The following is an 18229-nucleotide window of genomic DNA, read 5'->3' on the forward strand; positions in this document are numbered from 1 at the left end:
GCCTTCTGCAACACCTATAAGAGGGAAGTGAATGCCGCAATAACCGCAGTCAACAGAGATCCTGGAGATGAAGCATCAACAAATGATCTTCACAATCACCTGAAGAACGTTATCATAAATACGGCCACAAACATACTTGGCTCCAGCCGCAAAACGAGTCGGAACGGTTGGTTTCACGATGAATGTAAACTAGCAACGGAACAGAAGAATGCTGCATACCGAGCAATGCTGTATTCTCAAAGAACGCGGGCATGCGCCTCCGGCGAGTGGAGAAGCGACTTTATAGACGGAAAAGGAAGCCTGGGAGAACCAACAAGTCTGTGAACTAGAAAAGAACAGGGAGCAACCGCACCAGGCCCGCAAGTTTTACCAACAAGTCAGCAGGATGAAGCCTTATACATCCTGCCAAGACAAAGAGGGAAATCTGATTTCCGACAGAATGGGCATATTGGAGTGCAGGGTTGAGTATTTTGATGAACTACTGAACAACCAGAACATCGGCGAGTTGGAGATCCCGCCAACTGAAGACGGCAGCAAATATTGCCACCACCAAGTATAAAAGAAACAGTCCTTGCAATTCATCGGTTTCAAAATGATAAGTCGCCAGGAGCCGATGGCAAAGAGACATTATCTGTCTCATATATAAAATGGGAGATATCACACAGTGCAGCAATTATAGAGGTATCACGTTGCTGAGTACCATCTATAAGATATAATATTCTCTGCTATCATGCTAGGCCGGATAGCCCCATACACCCAGAATATCATTGGCCCATACCAAAGAGGCTTCATCCGGATAGCGGAGTGGTTAGAGCACAAGGCTGTCGTACGGAAGGTCGCGGTTCAAATCACGCTGGTGGCAGTGGGATTTGTATCGTGATTTGACGTCGGATACCAGTCGACTTAGCTGTGAGAGTACCTGAGTCAAATCAGGGAAATAATCTCGGGCGAATGCAGTGCTGACCATATTGCCTCCTACAGTCTACTGTAGTGTACCGTTACGGTCTTGAATGAAGTGCTCTAACACACTTCAAGGCCCTAATCCAATATGGATTGTTGCGCCAACAATTATTATTATTATTAGAGAGGCTTCACTACAGGCAAATCAGCAACAGATCAGATTTTCTTTCTGCGGCAAGCGATGAAAAAACTGTTGGAATATGGACATCAGTTGCACCATCTCTTCACCGAATTTAAAGCCGCCTGTGATAGCATAGCCAGGGTGAAACTGTACACGGCCATGAGAGAATTCGGTATTCCGACGAAATTGATAAGACTGACTAGGCTCTCCCTGACCAATGTGCGAGGCCAGATAAAAGCAACAGGATCATTCTCAATACCATTCGAAATCAACAACGGTCTACGACAAGGGGATGCCCTATCATGCGTCCCCTTTAACCTGGCCCTGGCGAAAGTGATCCGTGATGCTGAGGTAAATGCAAGAGGAATGATCCTCTTTAAGTCCACCCAACTAGTGACCTATGCTGACGATATCAACATCATGGGAAGAACCACCCGAGACGTACAAACTGACTTCATTCTCATTCATCTTGGGCTGCACATTAATGAAGGCAAGACAAAATATATAAACCAACTAACCAGCGACATCAAACCGCACTGGTCGAACGAGAGATAGAAGACTGCAACTTTGAGACCGTTGATAATTTCTCCTATCTAGGGTCGAAAATCACAACGATAGCAGCTACGACAATGAAGTTCGTGCACGGTTGTTGGCAGCCAACAGAGCCTATTTCAGCTTACAAAGACTGTTCCGCTCGAAACGTCTCACCATAGGGTCAAAACTCTTACTGTATAAGACAACGATCTTGCCAGTCCTTATGTATTGCTGGGAGGCTTGGGTTCTTAACAAGAAAAATTGCGAACTCTTGGCCGCGTTCGTGAGAAGAATTCTCCTAGGAATTTTCGGTCGTCTACATGAGGATGGAGAATTCCGTAGCCTACATAACGATGAGATCTATGAGCCATACCATGACCAGCAGGTGGTGGATAAAATCCAGCTCAACAGGTTGCGGTGGTCGGGTCACTTAACACCTTTGGCTGAGCATGATCCAGCCCGAAAAGTATGGTAGAAAAAGAAGAGGAGGCAGAGCTGAGATGGGCCAATGGCGTAGGCCAGGCAGCTTTTGCGGATATCGAAATAATGGACCTCGGTGCAAACCGGAATGTCTGGAGTTCCTTATTAAGGCAGGTCTAGACCGGATACCGGTAGTTTCGCCGTTGATGATGATGATGATGACTTTTTTTCACTGACAAGGCAATTTGTAAATTGACACTATTGACCAGGGCGACCCACCAGTGCTAGTGCGTTATAAATAGTTATAATTTCGTACCTAATACTCTAGTCGTTATGAAATTTGGTGAAACATGAGATACTTAAAGGATATGCTACAATTTTTTTCTGGATTTTCCCGGCCATTACAAAACATAAATCATTTTCCAGGGAGTCGGTTTATTTCATGTTCGTTTACAAATAGCACTTCATATGCGTGTGTACTTGGTCGTCTGAACGTGGTTTGTTCTTTATAGCTCTTCTAGTTTTAAATTTTGTTATAGTTGTTTTCGCCAAACTTTGGGTCATTCTAAACTCGCTTCCTATTTTTCCTGCGAATATACCTTTTTCCGTCAGCGTTCCTTCATGTACTTTCGGCGTAACTGCAAAATAGACTTTCTCAAGATCATAAAAGCGCGGTATAACAAAATTAAAGTATTCATCTGCAGAACTTTATTAAATTTAGGCAAAGAATTGCTCCGAGAATTCTACTTATTTCAGGAAACATTTATTATTTATATAGACAATGCCTTTGTGAGATCCATTTCCATTTTTAAAGCCAAATTATTAAAGGTTTTGTGATACTGCTGATTGTATTTTTTTTAATCTATTGGCTTTTAGGCAACGAATATTACAGTTTGTAATTAGGATCGGTTTTCACTTTGGACAAAATCAAATTTCAATACGCTTTCAATGATATGGGATGAGTCGATACTTTTGCGACTAACTGTATGTCGGTTGTAAACAATGCTTCCTTATAAGCAGATGTGCATTCTGCCTGATTATCTGTCTAATCTTATCTTATCAACACTAATCTATTTTTATATGCTTTAGCCTCTATACTATATACAACACTACCCTGCTCCTCATAGCCGGCGAGACCGGCGATTTATCAATAAATACAAAATAATCATATCTAGAAGTAGAGAGCAGAGATAAACACTACGTTAACCAATAGTAACACCATTACGTAGCTTTCTGATAACTATGTATCTGCTCTCCGAGCTGAACATAGAGAATCTAGTTTCGCAAGGTCAGAAGAAGCTCGGAACGCACGTTGTATCGGGCGTTACTTTGGGGTTGAATATTTGAACTTGAACTTGGAAGTGATTTCATAAATTTTGGCAACCAAAACGCCGGGTGCCGTAGCTCTTCTCAGTCACTTTATGTTTTCCTGCTTTACTTCTACTTAAACTTGGGTGTCATTTAGCCAGATTGGCTAGTTGTGACCAGTTGATAGTCAGCTCCACAATGGGGTTTCTATGCCGAGCAGCTTTAGCCATATTTGTAGTGTTTGTTGCATTCTCAGTTTACAAGCTGAGAGAATTTAGCAAACCAATAGAGGCTCCTAAATTAGATTTGGATGAATACTGGGGACCAGGTAACAAGGCAGACTACAAGGAAAATACTGAAGTGGTGGGAAATAGAATCTTCTTTCCAGAAGAGGTAAGCATCTTTTTAAATTAAAAACTATCAATGGTAGACTAAAGTGTGTTTCAATCAATTCCAGGTTATCGAAAATTTAAAAAAAGATCTGAATAGAACATTCGAATTCCAAGCTCCACTTGAAGGTATTGGGTTTGAATATGGATTCAACACAGTCTACTTGCAGAAGGTCATTAAGTATTGGCGGGACGAGTACCTACCTAAATGGAGAGCACGTGAACTTTTTTTGTGGAAATGGCCACATTTTACGACTGATATACAAGGGTAAGAAACAATTTATATTTAACTAGTCAGTACAAATGCATATACTATATATATATATGCTCAGTTTCATATGATTATGTTTCGAATACTGAGCCTCGAATAATAGTTTACGTGCGTGTGACAATTTACAAATCTGTTAGTCCATTGTGCTTATTGACCATGAACTGAAATGGAGTCGTCTTATCAAATTCTTTTGTGCATTGATTGATATTATGCCTTACATAAACGTATTCATCTACACCTATAGTGAACACGCAAGTTCTATCTGTTGTTAAGCGTACACTGCTGATTATTCAAGTTAGAGGTTACACATATCTGTATTCGTAGATATCATCTAATATAATCTAAAAATATTTCAGCTTTACATACATTTAAAGATAATCGGCGATATTTTGTCCTTCCAAAAATTTAATTAATTGGAGCCAAGGTTATCTAGCTTTTCATTTTTCACCGTTTTATTTGATTATTGATTACTTTCGATACTTTCGATACATTCGACCGTTGATTATGAATGTTGATATATCTAGTTTAAGTTTCAATTGAATGTGGGAATGGGCCATAACAACTTTCTTTAAACACTATAACATATCGCGAGTAGACCATGACCAATGACCATACCATTCTGGGGGATCGAAGTCGATCAAGAGGGAAGAGCTATCCCAAAAATCTAGAAGAAAAAGAAAGGTGGCAAAATTGACCACAAAAGTCCACATGTAAATAGTGAAGCAGCCAACCTGGGCAAGCTTACGTGCAGACAAAAAAGTAAATGCTCATTTGAATGGAAATTGCTTCTAGAGTTTTGGCGAAAGGCACAAGAGGGGTGCTTGAACATGAGAAAAACTGAAGAAATGCTGCATAGTAGCAAATGTTCTCTCTCGCCAAATTGCCACTGAACTAGGCCAAAGGAATGTTGCGCATGTTTTAAATCCGCAAATACTACAAGGCTTCAGTGACGCTGATGACCTTTGCTTGTTCTACATTTAGAAGCATACAAAGCCGAATTGAAGATAAGCATTAACAAAACCAGGGTCTCAGAACGTCGAAGGCGTTGAACAATTTGTATACATATTTAGGAAATTTTAATCTTTCCAATTGTCATAACGAACTGTCACGCTATGGAATATCAGTGCTAGATCCGCCTTCATGTCGGAAATGTGGTTATCTACAGTCAGTTCCCTGGTGTGCAAAAATGCAGGAAATCGACCAGATGATCTAGAATATCGCCCTTGTAAAGGTAACAAGTTGGGAAACCGGAAGCTGGGCGCTTCAGGTATGAAAGCTTTTTTTTGCTTCTTCTGTGAGTATATTTGAGTGTAGAACTATCCCATTTGTACGTAGCCCGTTATGTGTATGCAATTAGCATGTCTGACTACTCACTTCAGTGTCATATTGATAATTAGTTGTAGTAAATTTATATGGTAATGTCCACTTTGAGCTACTGTAATTTTTTTACTAATAGTATGATTTTGATCAAACTTGGGGATAATATGCTTCATATTATATTTTATACTACTACCAAGTTCTATAACTCTGGGATAAACTTAAGGGGGGTTTCACTCAATTTTCCCAAAAATATTGTAATATACTATAATTAACTTAATTTGAACAGATATCGATGTGGAGAGTATTTTGAAGCCTGGGCACCATATAGAGGCAGTTTCATGATTTTTTGCAGATTTTCCGTTTGGGTAGTTTCGGAGAATGGGTCCGTTAAAGAAATCATCACTTTCAACCCCTCCCACACCCCGCCTTTCTAACAAATCTCAAAACTAAGACCGACTTCGAAAAGTACTAATCGAGACCTTTCATTTGATACCCCACATGACTATATTCGGTGAAAAAAGTTTTTACACCCCCCCTTAAATTTTAACGTAGAAGGATATCACTGCATGTCTGAGCGTTTACAGTTCCCACCTTCTCACCAAATTTCGTGTCAATTGGAATAGCCGTTTCTGAGAAAAGTTCGTGTGTCAGACAGATATACAGACATACAGACAGACATTGAACCGATTTTAATAAGGTTTTGTTTTGCAAACCTTGCAAACAAAACCTTAATAAAAAATGCCGTAAGTTAGAGTACTGAAAACGATATGGAATAAAAAATAAATAAAATAAAATAAATCAAAATAATATTGTTGAAATTTGGGTGCCATTTAGGAAGATTGCCTCGTTGTGTCCAGTTGATAGTCGGATCCAGAATGTGATTTGTATGCCGAGCCACTTTAGCCATATTAGTAGTGTTATAATAAAACAATGAAGATGAAAAATAAAATAAAATCAGAAATTAGTGAATACAAATATATCCGCAAATAATGGAATCTCTGGGTGAGGGTTACCTAGAGCTCCAGGATTGGTTCGCAGAGATTAGGGTTATATCAGGTTTTTAATTTAGATGTTCCGGAAGCATATACGGTTCTGGATAATATTGCAGTACATAGATCGTTACGATTCCATTTGATAAACTTGATATTTGTTATGAACCTTGAGGGAATCTTTTCCAAAACCTTCGTTTTGATAGTTCCCAACAATAACAATATTCTTCAAAGACAAAATAAAAGGGGTTAGATTACTGCTTTCTGCACCACAAACTTCTCTACGGTAAAACGTTGGTCAATTGGCAAATTTACAAGAATGTCAACCGGAAAGTAAAGAAAGCGATCGATGTTACCCGAGCGATCCATTACAAAAATCTATACGATAAACTGGACACTTGCGATGACGAGAGAGATTTGTATCGACTTGTCAAAAGCCGCCACCAACGCACACAGGATATAGAACACTTCTGTTGCCTTAACAACTACTTTGCTTTCTTATCGATGAGCTGCGATGGATAGATGATGGGAATATTTCGAGCAGATTTCAACGGAAGAATTTGCTCATCACCAAGCATTGCCGGGATTTGGACCGGTTTCTCCAGTAGACACCACTGAAGTCGAGTAGACAATGAAACAAATGAAAACGTGGAAAGCACCAGGACTTGACGATATCGCATCTGATCTCTGGAAAACGAAGGACTAGGACCCAAGATTATGACTCAGTGAATTTTTCAATGGGGTTATTGAGAAGGGTAGAACAGCATCTGACTGGCAAGAAAGCACCACAGTTTCAATATGGAAAAAGATAAGTAGCAGCAGAATCTTCAAATTGTGTTGCTGTCCCATATCGTGAAGATTTTTGAACGCATTCTTGGCAATCGTTTTCGCGAAATCATTCAAATAGTTGTAAATTAAGAAGGGTTTGTCAAGAACTGCCTAACTATTGATACAATACACGCTGCGCGGTTACTCATGAAAAAACACCGTGAGAAGTATCGCCCTCTCTACATTGCATTCCTGGATCTGGAGAAAGGGTTTGACTGTGTGCAAAACGAACTCATCTGGTACGCAAATGTCCGTATGCGCAGCTAGATGCGATTGGCACATGAAAAGTAATGACCACTGTCAGCTAGTGATGCGGACGAACTTGGTTCGTTGCTAGTTTATGGAATCAGAGCAGTACTGACCGGAACTAGAGGAAGCACTAAATCGAAAACAGAAGAATGGTTTGCGTGATGAGACGAAATCCTTTGTAGAGAATTGCAAGGATGGATGCTGCATTGCCAAATGGCACCATTGTCAGAGAAATAAATTTAAAGATGAGCTAATCTCAGAGGGTAGAATGTAAGAGCAACTGGGTGACATGCTGACTCTTGCTCATGTTGCTAATTGTTGTCAGGCGAACAGATTGCAATGTAAAGACGGTATCTTGGGAAAACGGATTGGACAAAGTTCAATAAACTTTTTGTGAATAAAGTCAAGCCTTCTAAATGACTCCTTTGGCGGTTGAGGCTTAGTTGAAAACTCTGAATCGCATACTTTCATTAACCGAGACCGATTGGTAAAAGATTCAAACAGCAAAGATGCATGGTGCAAAAACGTAGAAAATCAACTGGATGATATTCGATTTGCCTTATAAAAACAATAAGAATGAAGACAGGTTAACTTCTGGGAACTCCCAATGTGATTAAAAAAGGTTAGTAAAAATTTTGAAACAAGTCGCCTTTTGAAGATTTTGTGAGGAACTGGAAGTGAAAAGAGGGACTTATAACCAGTTCTTAGAAGAGATGTGTGGACCAAGTTGGACTCTTGGACTTCTAGGAATAAATATATTTTTCTAGCATGTTTTGCTTTGGTGCCTAGGATAGTCGTCACATCGAGGGCTGGGAAAGAATGACTATTGATATCCAGAAAAATTCAGACAGATCAGACTGGTGGAACGTTACATCCGCGAGGAGACTCTAAGGCGTATCCACTGAATGAAAGCCACCATGTTGTCACCGTGTTATCAAATCTGGGATTAAATGATTGAGCTAGTATGAAATTGTATTTTTTTTGTGAAGTTCAAGTTTTTTGACACACTTAACGAAAAACGCTATAAGTTAGTAAAGGTAAAAGATAGAGTATTCATTCCATGGACCAATTTTTTATCATAATAAACGGGAAATTCAGTATAATATATTCTGTGATTTCCAATATTAAATATTAAATATTTTTCACAGCGCCATTTCTTACACAAAATCTTAATGAATAACAGAACCACATGAAAAAATTAACTAAGAATGGAACTCTAAAGTTATACGACCAGAGCTAGTTCGCGAGAGGCTGATTCTCAACTAACTCGATCATAACACTGCCAAAGGAGAATTTGGGAAGAACTAGAAAAGGAATGAGGCTGGGTGATGGTTTTGGTGCGTGGATGTTGAAATTATTGTCCTTTTGTTGAACTGCTCCTTTATTGTTTCGACTTAATTTTTGTAAGGCTAACGTTACAAATTGTCAAGATAATATATAGAAATCTTGAAACAACAAAACAAGTGGTGTTGTCCACCATTAAAATGTCTCCCATCATAAACGGGACATCCTGTATACAATTATTTTACTGAACTTAAAAATGTATGATAACCACTATTTTCGCCAATAATATGGTTTGATATACTTGTGTAAACAGCCGGAGGGTCATTTTCCAATTTTGTAAAACAAAGTGTGGGTGGAAACAGCTTTCTCTGGAAAGTTCTTAAGGTGAAAAAAGTTGGTTTTTCCGTTTTCGAACCAGTCAATCCTTTCTTTATTACTTATTTCGTGCAACTGATTTCCGAAAAACGGGATATGTATGAATAAACTAAATTACAGACAAAACAGAAACAACGGTATTTCTCATTTGAATTACAACTTATCAAATCAAACCAAATTATATATCGGAGATTCAGCTCCCAGCGCATTCATTGAAATTTTCTGGTGACGGAAAATCATTGCACATCTTCGACCGTGATGGAAGTTGCGCGACAAAAATTCCGCGCCCACATAGTTGCGGACACATGGCAACATCTGTCATGAAAATAGATTAGTAATTGTTTATCGTTTCCCACAACCCAACGGGAACTAAAGGCAGAGCTTCCTTAAAGATTCATTTTGGATTAATTATAATGGATCTGGCTTCAAAATTCCTCTATAGGAAGCAAACATGTGCGACATTTTCGACCCTAGATCCATATTTGCTCTCCTAGAGAGTAGATGCATTCAAGATGAATGAACTTTCTAATAAATCATGTACTTTGTCGAAAATAATTTGATACATCCCAGCTAAATGAATTATTCGTTTTTCAGGCTGCGGATTCATTACATACACACCCGATATGATGATCCACCGAAAGGGAAGAAAGTTTTCCCACTTCTACTCCTCCATGGTTGGCCTGGTTCCATACGAGAATTTTACGATATGATACCTCTACTAGTTGACAACGCCGACAGCAAATATGCATTTGAAATTGTCGTCCCTAGTTTACCTGGATATGGTTGGTCACAGGGTTCAGCTAAGCCAGGTCTTGGCACAGCTGAAGTCGCTGTGATATTCCGCAATCTAATGTTCCGTCTGGGCTACAAGAAATTCTTCATTCAAGGAGGTGACTGGGGATCATTGATTGGCGCAAATATCGCTACACTGTTTCCAGATGCGGTTTTAGGATATCATTCAAACATGTGTGGTGGTAATGCATTCACCGCAATGATAAAAAATACGATTGCTAGCTATTATCCAAAACTTTTTGTTCCGGAGAGATATGAAGATTTCTTCTTCCCATATTCGGAAAAGTTCAAGTTTCTACTTGAGGAAACCGGGTATATGCACATTCAAGCCACAAAACCAGATACAATTGGAGCAGTACTAACGAATAATCCTGTTGGTTTGGCTGCCTATATTTTAGAGAAATTTTCAACTTGGACAAACAAAGACTACAGAAAGCTAAGTGATGGAGGTTTGGAGAAGAAGTTCACTTTGGAAGCTCTGTTGGATAATATCATGATCTATTACTTGACTAATTCAATTACAACATCTCAACGTCTTTATGCAGAAAGTTTAACCTTGCGTGAACTTGCACTTCAACTGGACCGTGTTCAAACTAACGTACCAACAGGATGCGCCCGTTTCAAACATGATTTATCTCATGAATTGGACTGGAGTCTAAAGGACAAGTTCACGAATCTTATCCATAGTACATATCATAAAGATGGCGGTCACTTTGCTGCGTTTGAATTGCCTGAAGTTTTGTATAAAGATTTCATTGAATTTGTTGAAAAAGTTGTTAAATTGGATAGCTTGTAAGTTTATGATTATGCTTTTACATTAATAAATAAATTTTTTATTCTGTAATTGCTGCAATTTACTCTGAAACGGCAGAATATATTGTCATGAAATGCCCCAAGTATGTGTAAAGGGATTGCCAAAATTTTTTTTATTAAATTATGTTCATATGCCGTATGAAATTAAAGGTTTCGATTGGTACTTTCTAAAACTGACCAAACTTCCAATATCCCTTGGAAGATGAGAGATTTAGGACCCAAAATCTACGCACGATAAAGTATAATAGCTCTCGGTCTCAGAGTCTATACAACCAGGAGGAGAAGGTCCAAAGAAACATCTTATTTTGCTTTTTTAACCATTTTTCTTTAGCAGGTTATTGAAATTTTACCTAGAATTTACTATAAAACCCCTGAAGTAGATATTTATGTTATTCTTTTTGGCTTCCATAAACACACTCTCAAAATATGCAATATACTATTTAGAGAGGCGGAACCTTATAGATCCGTGCGTCAAGTACACACGGAGTGCGCTTAATCGTTCGTAACTATGAAAATAACACTTGAACTTTTCTGAAATTTTAACAAACAATATTTTCTTTCGAAATATATAAAAAGAAACAAATCGGAAACTGAAAGCTCAGCACTACAAGCATGAACTGTTTTGTTGTTGATATTCAATTCGATGCGATACTGATATTCTATCTCTTAGGGAGTAGTAATATGAGGATAAATATGACAAGCTTAATTTTGCTAATAATATTTTGATTTCCACTAAATTTCCCAGAATGATGATCCATATCAAAGCCTATATTACTGCGAAATTTTACGTATCTATGCTCAATTTTCGCAGTAAATTTCCAAAATATAATAATCTACTATTTGAAATAATTAAGGTTTGCCTTTTCTTTCCGATAGCAATATTTATTAAACTTACAAATGCAGATATTTCGGGAACCACTTGTTCCTTTCATCATCATCGCTAGAAATACCGCGAAATTATATTTAGAATAATGTTCTATTATTAATAGCCTAAAAACGGGACAAAATGTAAAAACTGGTACTGGTACTGGTTGAGGGTTGGGTAGGCGTGACAACTCTACACGGAAAACCAAAGTTATGAAGCCCCAACAGAAGCCTCGGACAGGATGAATTTCATAACGACGAACTCGGCAACGACAACGGAATAACGATTTGCGCATTTTCTCATGGAAAATGCGCTGCCTGTACAGAGATGGAGCTGCCAAGCAGCTAGCCGATACTCCGTCTTAATATAAGGCTGATGTAACAGCGTTGCGAGAGATGCGCTGGACAGGCAACGGTTTCCTGGAGAAGAGTCACTACACCATATATTATAACCGCCATCCAGTAAACCATGTGCTCAGAGTAGGTTTCTTAGTCAGCCAAAAAATTAAACCTACTGTTACCGGCTTTGACAATATAAGTGAAAGGCTATGCATACTATGTTTGCGAAGCAAATTTAAAAATATAAGCCGCATAAACGCTCACGGCCCCACAGAGGAGACTGCAGAGTCGGAGAAGGATTCCTTCTACGAGGCAGTTGAGCGGACCCTCGAAGCCTGCCGCAAGTATGATATCAAAATCACATTTGGAGATTTCAACAGTCAAGTAGGGTTGGAGCCCGTATTTAGGTGATACGTCGGCTCAAACATATTTGGCCCCAGCCGCAAGAAAAGTCGGAACGGCTGGTTTGACAATGAATGTAAGCTAGCAATGGAACGAAAGAATGCTGCACACTGTGTAATGTTGCATTCTCGGAGGGGCACGCTCAGAGGCTTATGACGAACTCCGTGGAAAGGAGGAGAAGGAAAAAGGAAACCTGGAAGAACCAACAAGTCTGTGAACTAGAAAAGTACAGGAAGCAACCACACCAAGTGCGCAAGTTTTATCAACAAGTCAGTAGGATGAAACCTTATACACTTCGACGCTCATCCTGCCGAGACAAAGAGGGAAATCTGATTTACGACAGAATGGGCATATTTAAGCGATGGGCAGAGTATTTTGAATAACTGCTCAACAATTAAAATATCGGCGAGTTGGAGGTCCCGCCAACTGAAGACGACGGACAAATGCTGGGACCACCAAGCATAGAAGATACAGTCCGTACACTTCCTCGGTTTAAAAACCATAAGTCGCCAGAAGCAGATGCAATTACAGCCAAATTGGTTAAATATGGAGGCGACCATTTACACCAAGTGGTTCATCAACTGATGCTGAAGGTATGGGACAGCGAATCAATACCTGACAACTGACAAAAAGGCATTATCTGTCTTATACATAAAAAGGGAGATATCACTCAGTGCAGCAATTATAGAGGTATTATGTTGCTGAGTACCATCTATAAGATATTCTCCGCTATCTTGCTAGGCCGGATAGCCCCATACGCTCAGAACATTATTGGCCCATGCCAAAGAGGCATCACTACAGGCAAATCAGCAACTGATAAGATTTTCTCTGTGCGGCAAACGATGGAAAACTGCTGGAATATGGCCATCAGTTGCACCATCTTTTCATGGACTTTAAAGCCGCCTATATCCCCACAGCCAGGGTAAAACTCCAAAGAAACTGATAAGACTGACTAGGCTGACCCTGACCAATGTGCAGGATCACTCTCAAGACCATTCGACATCAACAACGGTCTACGACAAGGGGAAGCCTTATCATGCGTCCTCTTTAACCTGGCCCTGGAGAAAGTGATTTGCGATGCAGATGTAAATGCGAGAGTCACCATCTTTTTCAAGTCCACCCAACTACTGGCCTACGCTGACGATATTGACATCATTGGAGGAACAACCCGAGATGTATAGTGTACTTTCATCCAGATCGAGCAGGCAAATGGGAAGAATATAGGTAGTAGACTACAACGTTGAGACCGTTTAAAATTTCTCCTGTCTAGGGTCGAAAGACCAGAAAGGCAAATCCACGGAGACAGCACTCCATGAGCCAACGGAAAAAAATGAGAAGGCAATGTCCGATAAAGAATACACGAATAGGCGCATTCATGGAGATCGATGGCTTCTTAATTATGTCTCATTCGCGGCGATTTGCATCGCGGCAAGACAGCATGGAATCGATCCGCTGTTAATCAGTTGGATCCTTCACATGCTAAAGTGGAGAAAGAGCCACATAGTGGTCCAACCGAAGTCTGTTAACGCAAGGTGTCTTAGGGGTTGCCCACAGGGAGGGGTTCTCTCTCCTCTGCTATGGCTCCTGGTAATGGACACCTTGCTATGGCTCCTGGAGGACACAAAAGTCTTTGAACAAGCATTTGCGGACGATTTAGTCGTAATAATTAGCGGCAAGTTTGCGAGCACAGTATGTAACCGCCTGAATGCAACACTGCATGTAATCCATACTTGGTACCTCCATAATCGACTCACGGTGAACGCTAGGAAAACTGGATTAGTTATGTTCACCAGAAAATTCAGAAGGGGCAACTACACGCTACCCACCTTAGCGGGGGCGGAAATCCAGCTGGTACAAACAGTTAAATATTTAGGAGTACATAGCGACTCCAAGTTAACGTGGAAGCACCATATCCAGGAACAATATCAGAAATCCTGCAGATTACTCTGGTAGTGTAGGACTGCGATAAGTAAGACAGATTGATTGGATGTATACATCGATAATAAAACCCATTTTAATGCATGCATGTATCGTCTGGTGGTCTAGACTGAACTTTTCTAACAGCAGGACACTGCTGACGTAGATTCAGCGGTTGCTTAAGTATTACTGGAGCAATGGCTAGTGCGCCGACCGTGGCACTCGAAGCCAATCTCATTTTACCCCCAATCGATTTGGAGGTGATATGAAAAGCAGCTAACGACGCATATAGGCTTGATAGTATTGGCACGTGGAAAGGCGGCCAATCATGCGTCCTTCTGGAAATTTCTTGGCAAACATCAGCTGGCTCTGATGCCCCCCGATCATATGGTTTCCAGATTTTTCTTCGAAAAGACGTATTCCGTCGTAATCACCAGAAGAGAAAAATAGTCGGTAAATGGTGGCGAGTCTTTTGGGATTACAGACTTAATAATCTTCACCGGCGAGTCAATCATGGAAAACGGGTCGGGCTCAGGGGTGTTCTCGGGAAATCCGATTATGGAGTGGCTCGAACCTCGGAAAAATGACGACACTATGCCATGCGGAGATATATGCCATTTTAGTGGCAATAGAAGAATGTTTGTGGCAAAAAAGAGGTATCGCACCATTCGAATCTGTTCCGAAAATCGGGCAGCATTATCAGCACTAAACGATATATCAAGCCAGTTGGTGTGGATTTGCCATCAGGTGCTACTGAAACTTGGCCTACTGAGTAAAACAATCTTGATGTGGATGCCACGGCACTCAAACATCGCTGGGATTGAGGAGGCTGACAGACTGGCTCACCAAGATTCTGAATCCACAACGATGGGGCCAGAACGAGCTTTTGGCATAAGGCCATCTAGTGTCAAGTCTACCCTGAAGGAGAAAATGGCAAAGATTTACGCAGTCATATGGAGAAATTTGAATCTTTGTGAAGGAAGCCAGAGCCCCTAGAGTGACATATTTGTTATCCCTTAGGAAGTGGGAGATGAAAACCGTAGCAGGGTTTTGAACGCGACACTGCTCCTTAAATCACCACATGGCAAACGTCAGAGTAGTGGTCTCGGCCATACGCAGCTAATGCATGGAAGAGGGAGAGACGGTCCTGCACTTCGTATGCAGCTGCACGGTCCCCTCAGACCTCAGACGAAGATACCTTAGTAAAGTTTTCTTCGAAGAAGAGTCTGCGCATTCGCTGTCTCTGGAGAATGTTCTCAGATTTGCGAAAGCCAGCGAATGCCGTCGGCGGAAGGCCGATAAATAGGAGATCTCCGGGGATAGTACAATGGGCCTAGCAAAAGTCTGAGTGCTTGGAGCTGCGGCTCTCTCCACTAATCTAAACGAATTAACTAAAAATAAATGAATATTGTGATTTCGTTGATTCTAATGCGTTTTCGAGAATAAATAATATATCTTAAATACATGAATTATTCATTCGTTTTTCAGATTGCGGATTCATTACATACACACCCGATACGATGATCCACCAAAAGGAAAGAAAGTTTTCCCACTTCTACTCCTGCATGGTTGGCCTGGTTCCATACGAGAATTTTACGATATGATACCTCTACTAGTTGACAACGCCGATAGCAAATATGCCTTTGAAATTGTCGTTCCAAGTTTACCTGGATATGGTTGGTCACAGGGTTCAGCTAAGCCAGGTCTTGGCCCAGCCAAAATAGCTGTGATATTCCGCAATCTAATGTTCCGTTTAGGCTACAAGAAATTCTTCATTCAAGGAGGTGACTGGGGATCAACGATTGGCTCGAATATTGCGACACTGTTCCCAGATGCGGTTTTAGGATATCATTCTAATATGTGTATTGCTAATGGGTTCTCTGCAATGATCAAAAAAACCATTGCTAGTTATTACCCGAAATCCTTCATTCCGGAGGGATATGAGGACTTTTTCTTCCCGCTATCGGAGAAATTCAAGCATGTAATTGAAGAAAGTGGATATTTGCACATCCAAGCTACGAAACCAGATACAATTGGAGCTGCACTAACACATAATCCTGTTGGTTTGGCAGCATATATTTTAGAGAAGTTTTCTACTTGGACAAACAAAGACTACAAGAAACTAAGTGATGGAGGTTTGGAGAAAAGGTTCACTTTGGAAGCTCTGTTGGATAATATTATGATCTATTACTTAACTAATTCGATTACAACATCTCAACGTCTTTATGCAGAAAATTTTACTTTGCGTGAACTTGCACTTCAACTGGACCGTATTCAAACCAACGTACCAACAGGATGTGCTCGTTTTAAATATGATTTACTCCATGATTTAGACTGGGCTCTGAAGGACAAGTATACAAATCTTATACAAAGTACATATCATAAAGTTGGAGGTCACTTTGCTGCTTTTGAAGTGCCTGAAGTGTTATACAAAGATTTCATTGAATTTGTTGAAAAGGTTGTTAAATTATATAACTTGTAAGTTTATTTATGTTTTGTATTATGTGACTGCTGGTATTTCTAATATATTAGTAGATGAATATGACTACATAATTGACTTTTATGGATTTCGAATTGGTAAGTTTGAAAAATAAAGGAACAATGAAAATCTGTAAATGCAGAGAGAATTGAGAAGCAGAGAGCTTACAGGGGCCATGAGAACAGACCCAATGGCGTTCTTGTATTATAGATCCTCTTAGGATCTATTCCTTCCCATTTCTACAAACAGTGGGCCAGAATACTTGGTGGAAAATCGAATACGACAACATAACAAGGTAGTTTCAATTTAACAAGACATTTGATGGCAGATCAAATTTGGAAGGGTGTGGATAAAACCAATAATACCAAAAATTGATAACTTGGTCGTTTACAGCGGATAGATAGGTTCAGCAGCTATTTCGGGTCGAAATAGGCCTAGTCACTGTGGGAGGTGATGTCCGCCACAGCCGATAAATTCCATGAGGTGTACGCACGCCCCACGGCCGCGGAAGTCCCTAAAGACACCCCCCCCCCCCTTTTACATGTATGGGGACCCCCCCTAAACCTCAACGTAGAAGGATATCACTCACTACATATCTGGGCGTTCACAGTTCCCACCTTCTCACCAAATTTCGCGTCAGTCAGTACAGCGGTTTCTAAGAAAAGTGCGTGTTACAGACAGACAGACATTGAACCGATTTTGCAAACAAAACCTTAAAAAGCTAAAAAAAAATAAAAATAAAAGTGTTTCCATGGACCCCGGCGTTCAGATAAGTTCACTTTATATGATGATGACGTCATACACGTTTTAGAGTGCAATAAAATTACGTGAAATGAAAAACTTTGAACGACCATATCTTTGTTGATAATGGTTGGATTTCGTTCAAACTTTCCAAAGTTATGCCTTATATTATTTATTAGTGTGCCAGTGCCAGATCTTGTAGATGTAGGATGAAATTATGGGGGGTTTCCACCAAATTCCTAAAATATAGTAATATGGTATTATTAACTTATTTAAGCAGATATCGGAATAATATGTGTTTTGAGGCCTAGATTATACGACTCTCTGATAGACACGGGCGTGGAGGTGTCGGTTCCCGCGTATCCCGTCTCCGCGTCCTTCTTGTTCCAACCGCTGGCGAAAGCGACAACAACTGTTAGCCAAACTCTCCGTTAATTAATTGCAATTTAATTAAAAGAGTGAATTTTTAAAGAAGCTAATCATTAATTTAGTTGCGTAGTTTCTGGTCAGTTGGGTAGTTTCTGAGAATGGGTCTGTTAAAGAAATGATTACTTTCAACCGCCACACTCCCCACCTTTCCAACAAGTGTCAAAACTAACGATTTCGGAAAGTACTAACCAATATCCCAGCCATTAAATTCAACGTAGAATTATGTATCTAACTGTATGCGTGAGCGTTCACAGTTCCCACCTTTCCACCAAATTTGCTGTCAATTGCTACAATCGTCTCCGAGAAAAATGCATATGACAGACGGACAGATAGATAAACAGACGGACAGACAGTAAACCGATTTTAATAAGGTTTCGCTTTACACAAAACCTTAAAATAGTGAAA

The 18229-nt window shown here is 40.0% G+C and overlaps 1 protein-coding gene across 2 annotated transcripts; it reads left to right on the forward strand.

Moving 5' to 3' along the window:
- The first annotated feature begins 3279 nt into the window (after positions 1-3279).
- On the forward strand, positions 3280-16662 carry LOC119655559 (juvenile hormone epoxide hydrolase 1-like). 2 transcript variants are annotated; one of them, XM_038061496.1, is made up of 3 exons: positions 3280-3736; positions 3801-4000; positions 15664-16662. In XM_038061496.1, the coding sequence occupies exons 1-3, from the start codon at positions 3542-3544 to the stop codon at positions 16655-16657; spliced, it is 1389 nt and encodes a 462-aa protein (XP_037917424.1). In that variant the 5' UTR covers positions 3280-3541; the 3' UTR covers positions 16658-16662. The 2 variants fall into 2 exon arrangements, with proteins under 2 accessions (XP_037917424.1, XP_037917415.1); XM_038061487.1 differs by lacking the exon at positions 15664-16662 and adding an exon at positions 9643-10684 and having other exon boundaries at positions 3288-3736.
- The last annotated feature ends 1567 nt before the right edge of the window (positions 16663-18229 follow it).

Source organism: Hermetia illucens, chromosome 1 (genome assembly GCF_905115235.1).
Source record: "Hermetia illucens chromosome 1, iHerIll2.2.curated.20191125, whole genome shotgun sequence".
Lineage (NCBI taxonomy): Eukaryota > Metazoa > Arthropoda > Insecta > Diptera > Stratiomyidae > Hermetia > Hermetia illucens.

Bases quoted from the DNA above. Each gene is read 5' to 3' on its own strand.
- LOC119655559 (XM_038061496.1), top strand. From the start codon at position 3,542: ATGGGGTTTCTATGCCGAGCAGCTTTAGCCATATTTGTAGTGTTTGTT. The intron at 3,737-3,800 runs GTAAGCATCTTT...AATCAATTCCAG, and splicing joins GAATCTTCTTTCCAGAAGAG to GTTATCGAAAATTTAAAAAA. The intron at 4,001-15,663 runs GTAAGAAACAAT...TTCGTTTTTCAG, and splicing joins TTTACGACTGATATACAAGG to ATTGCGGATTCATTACATAC.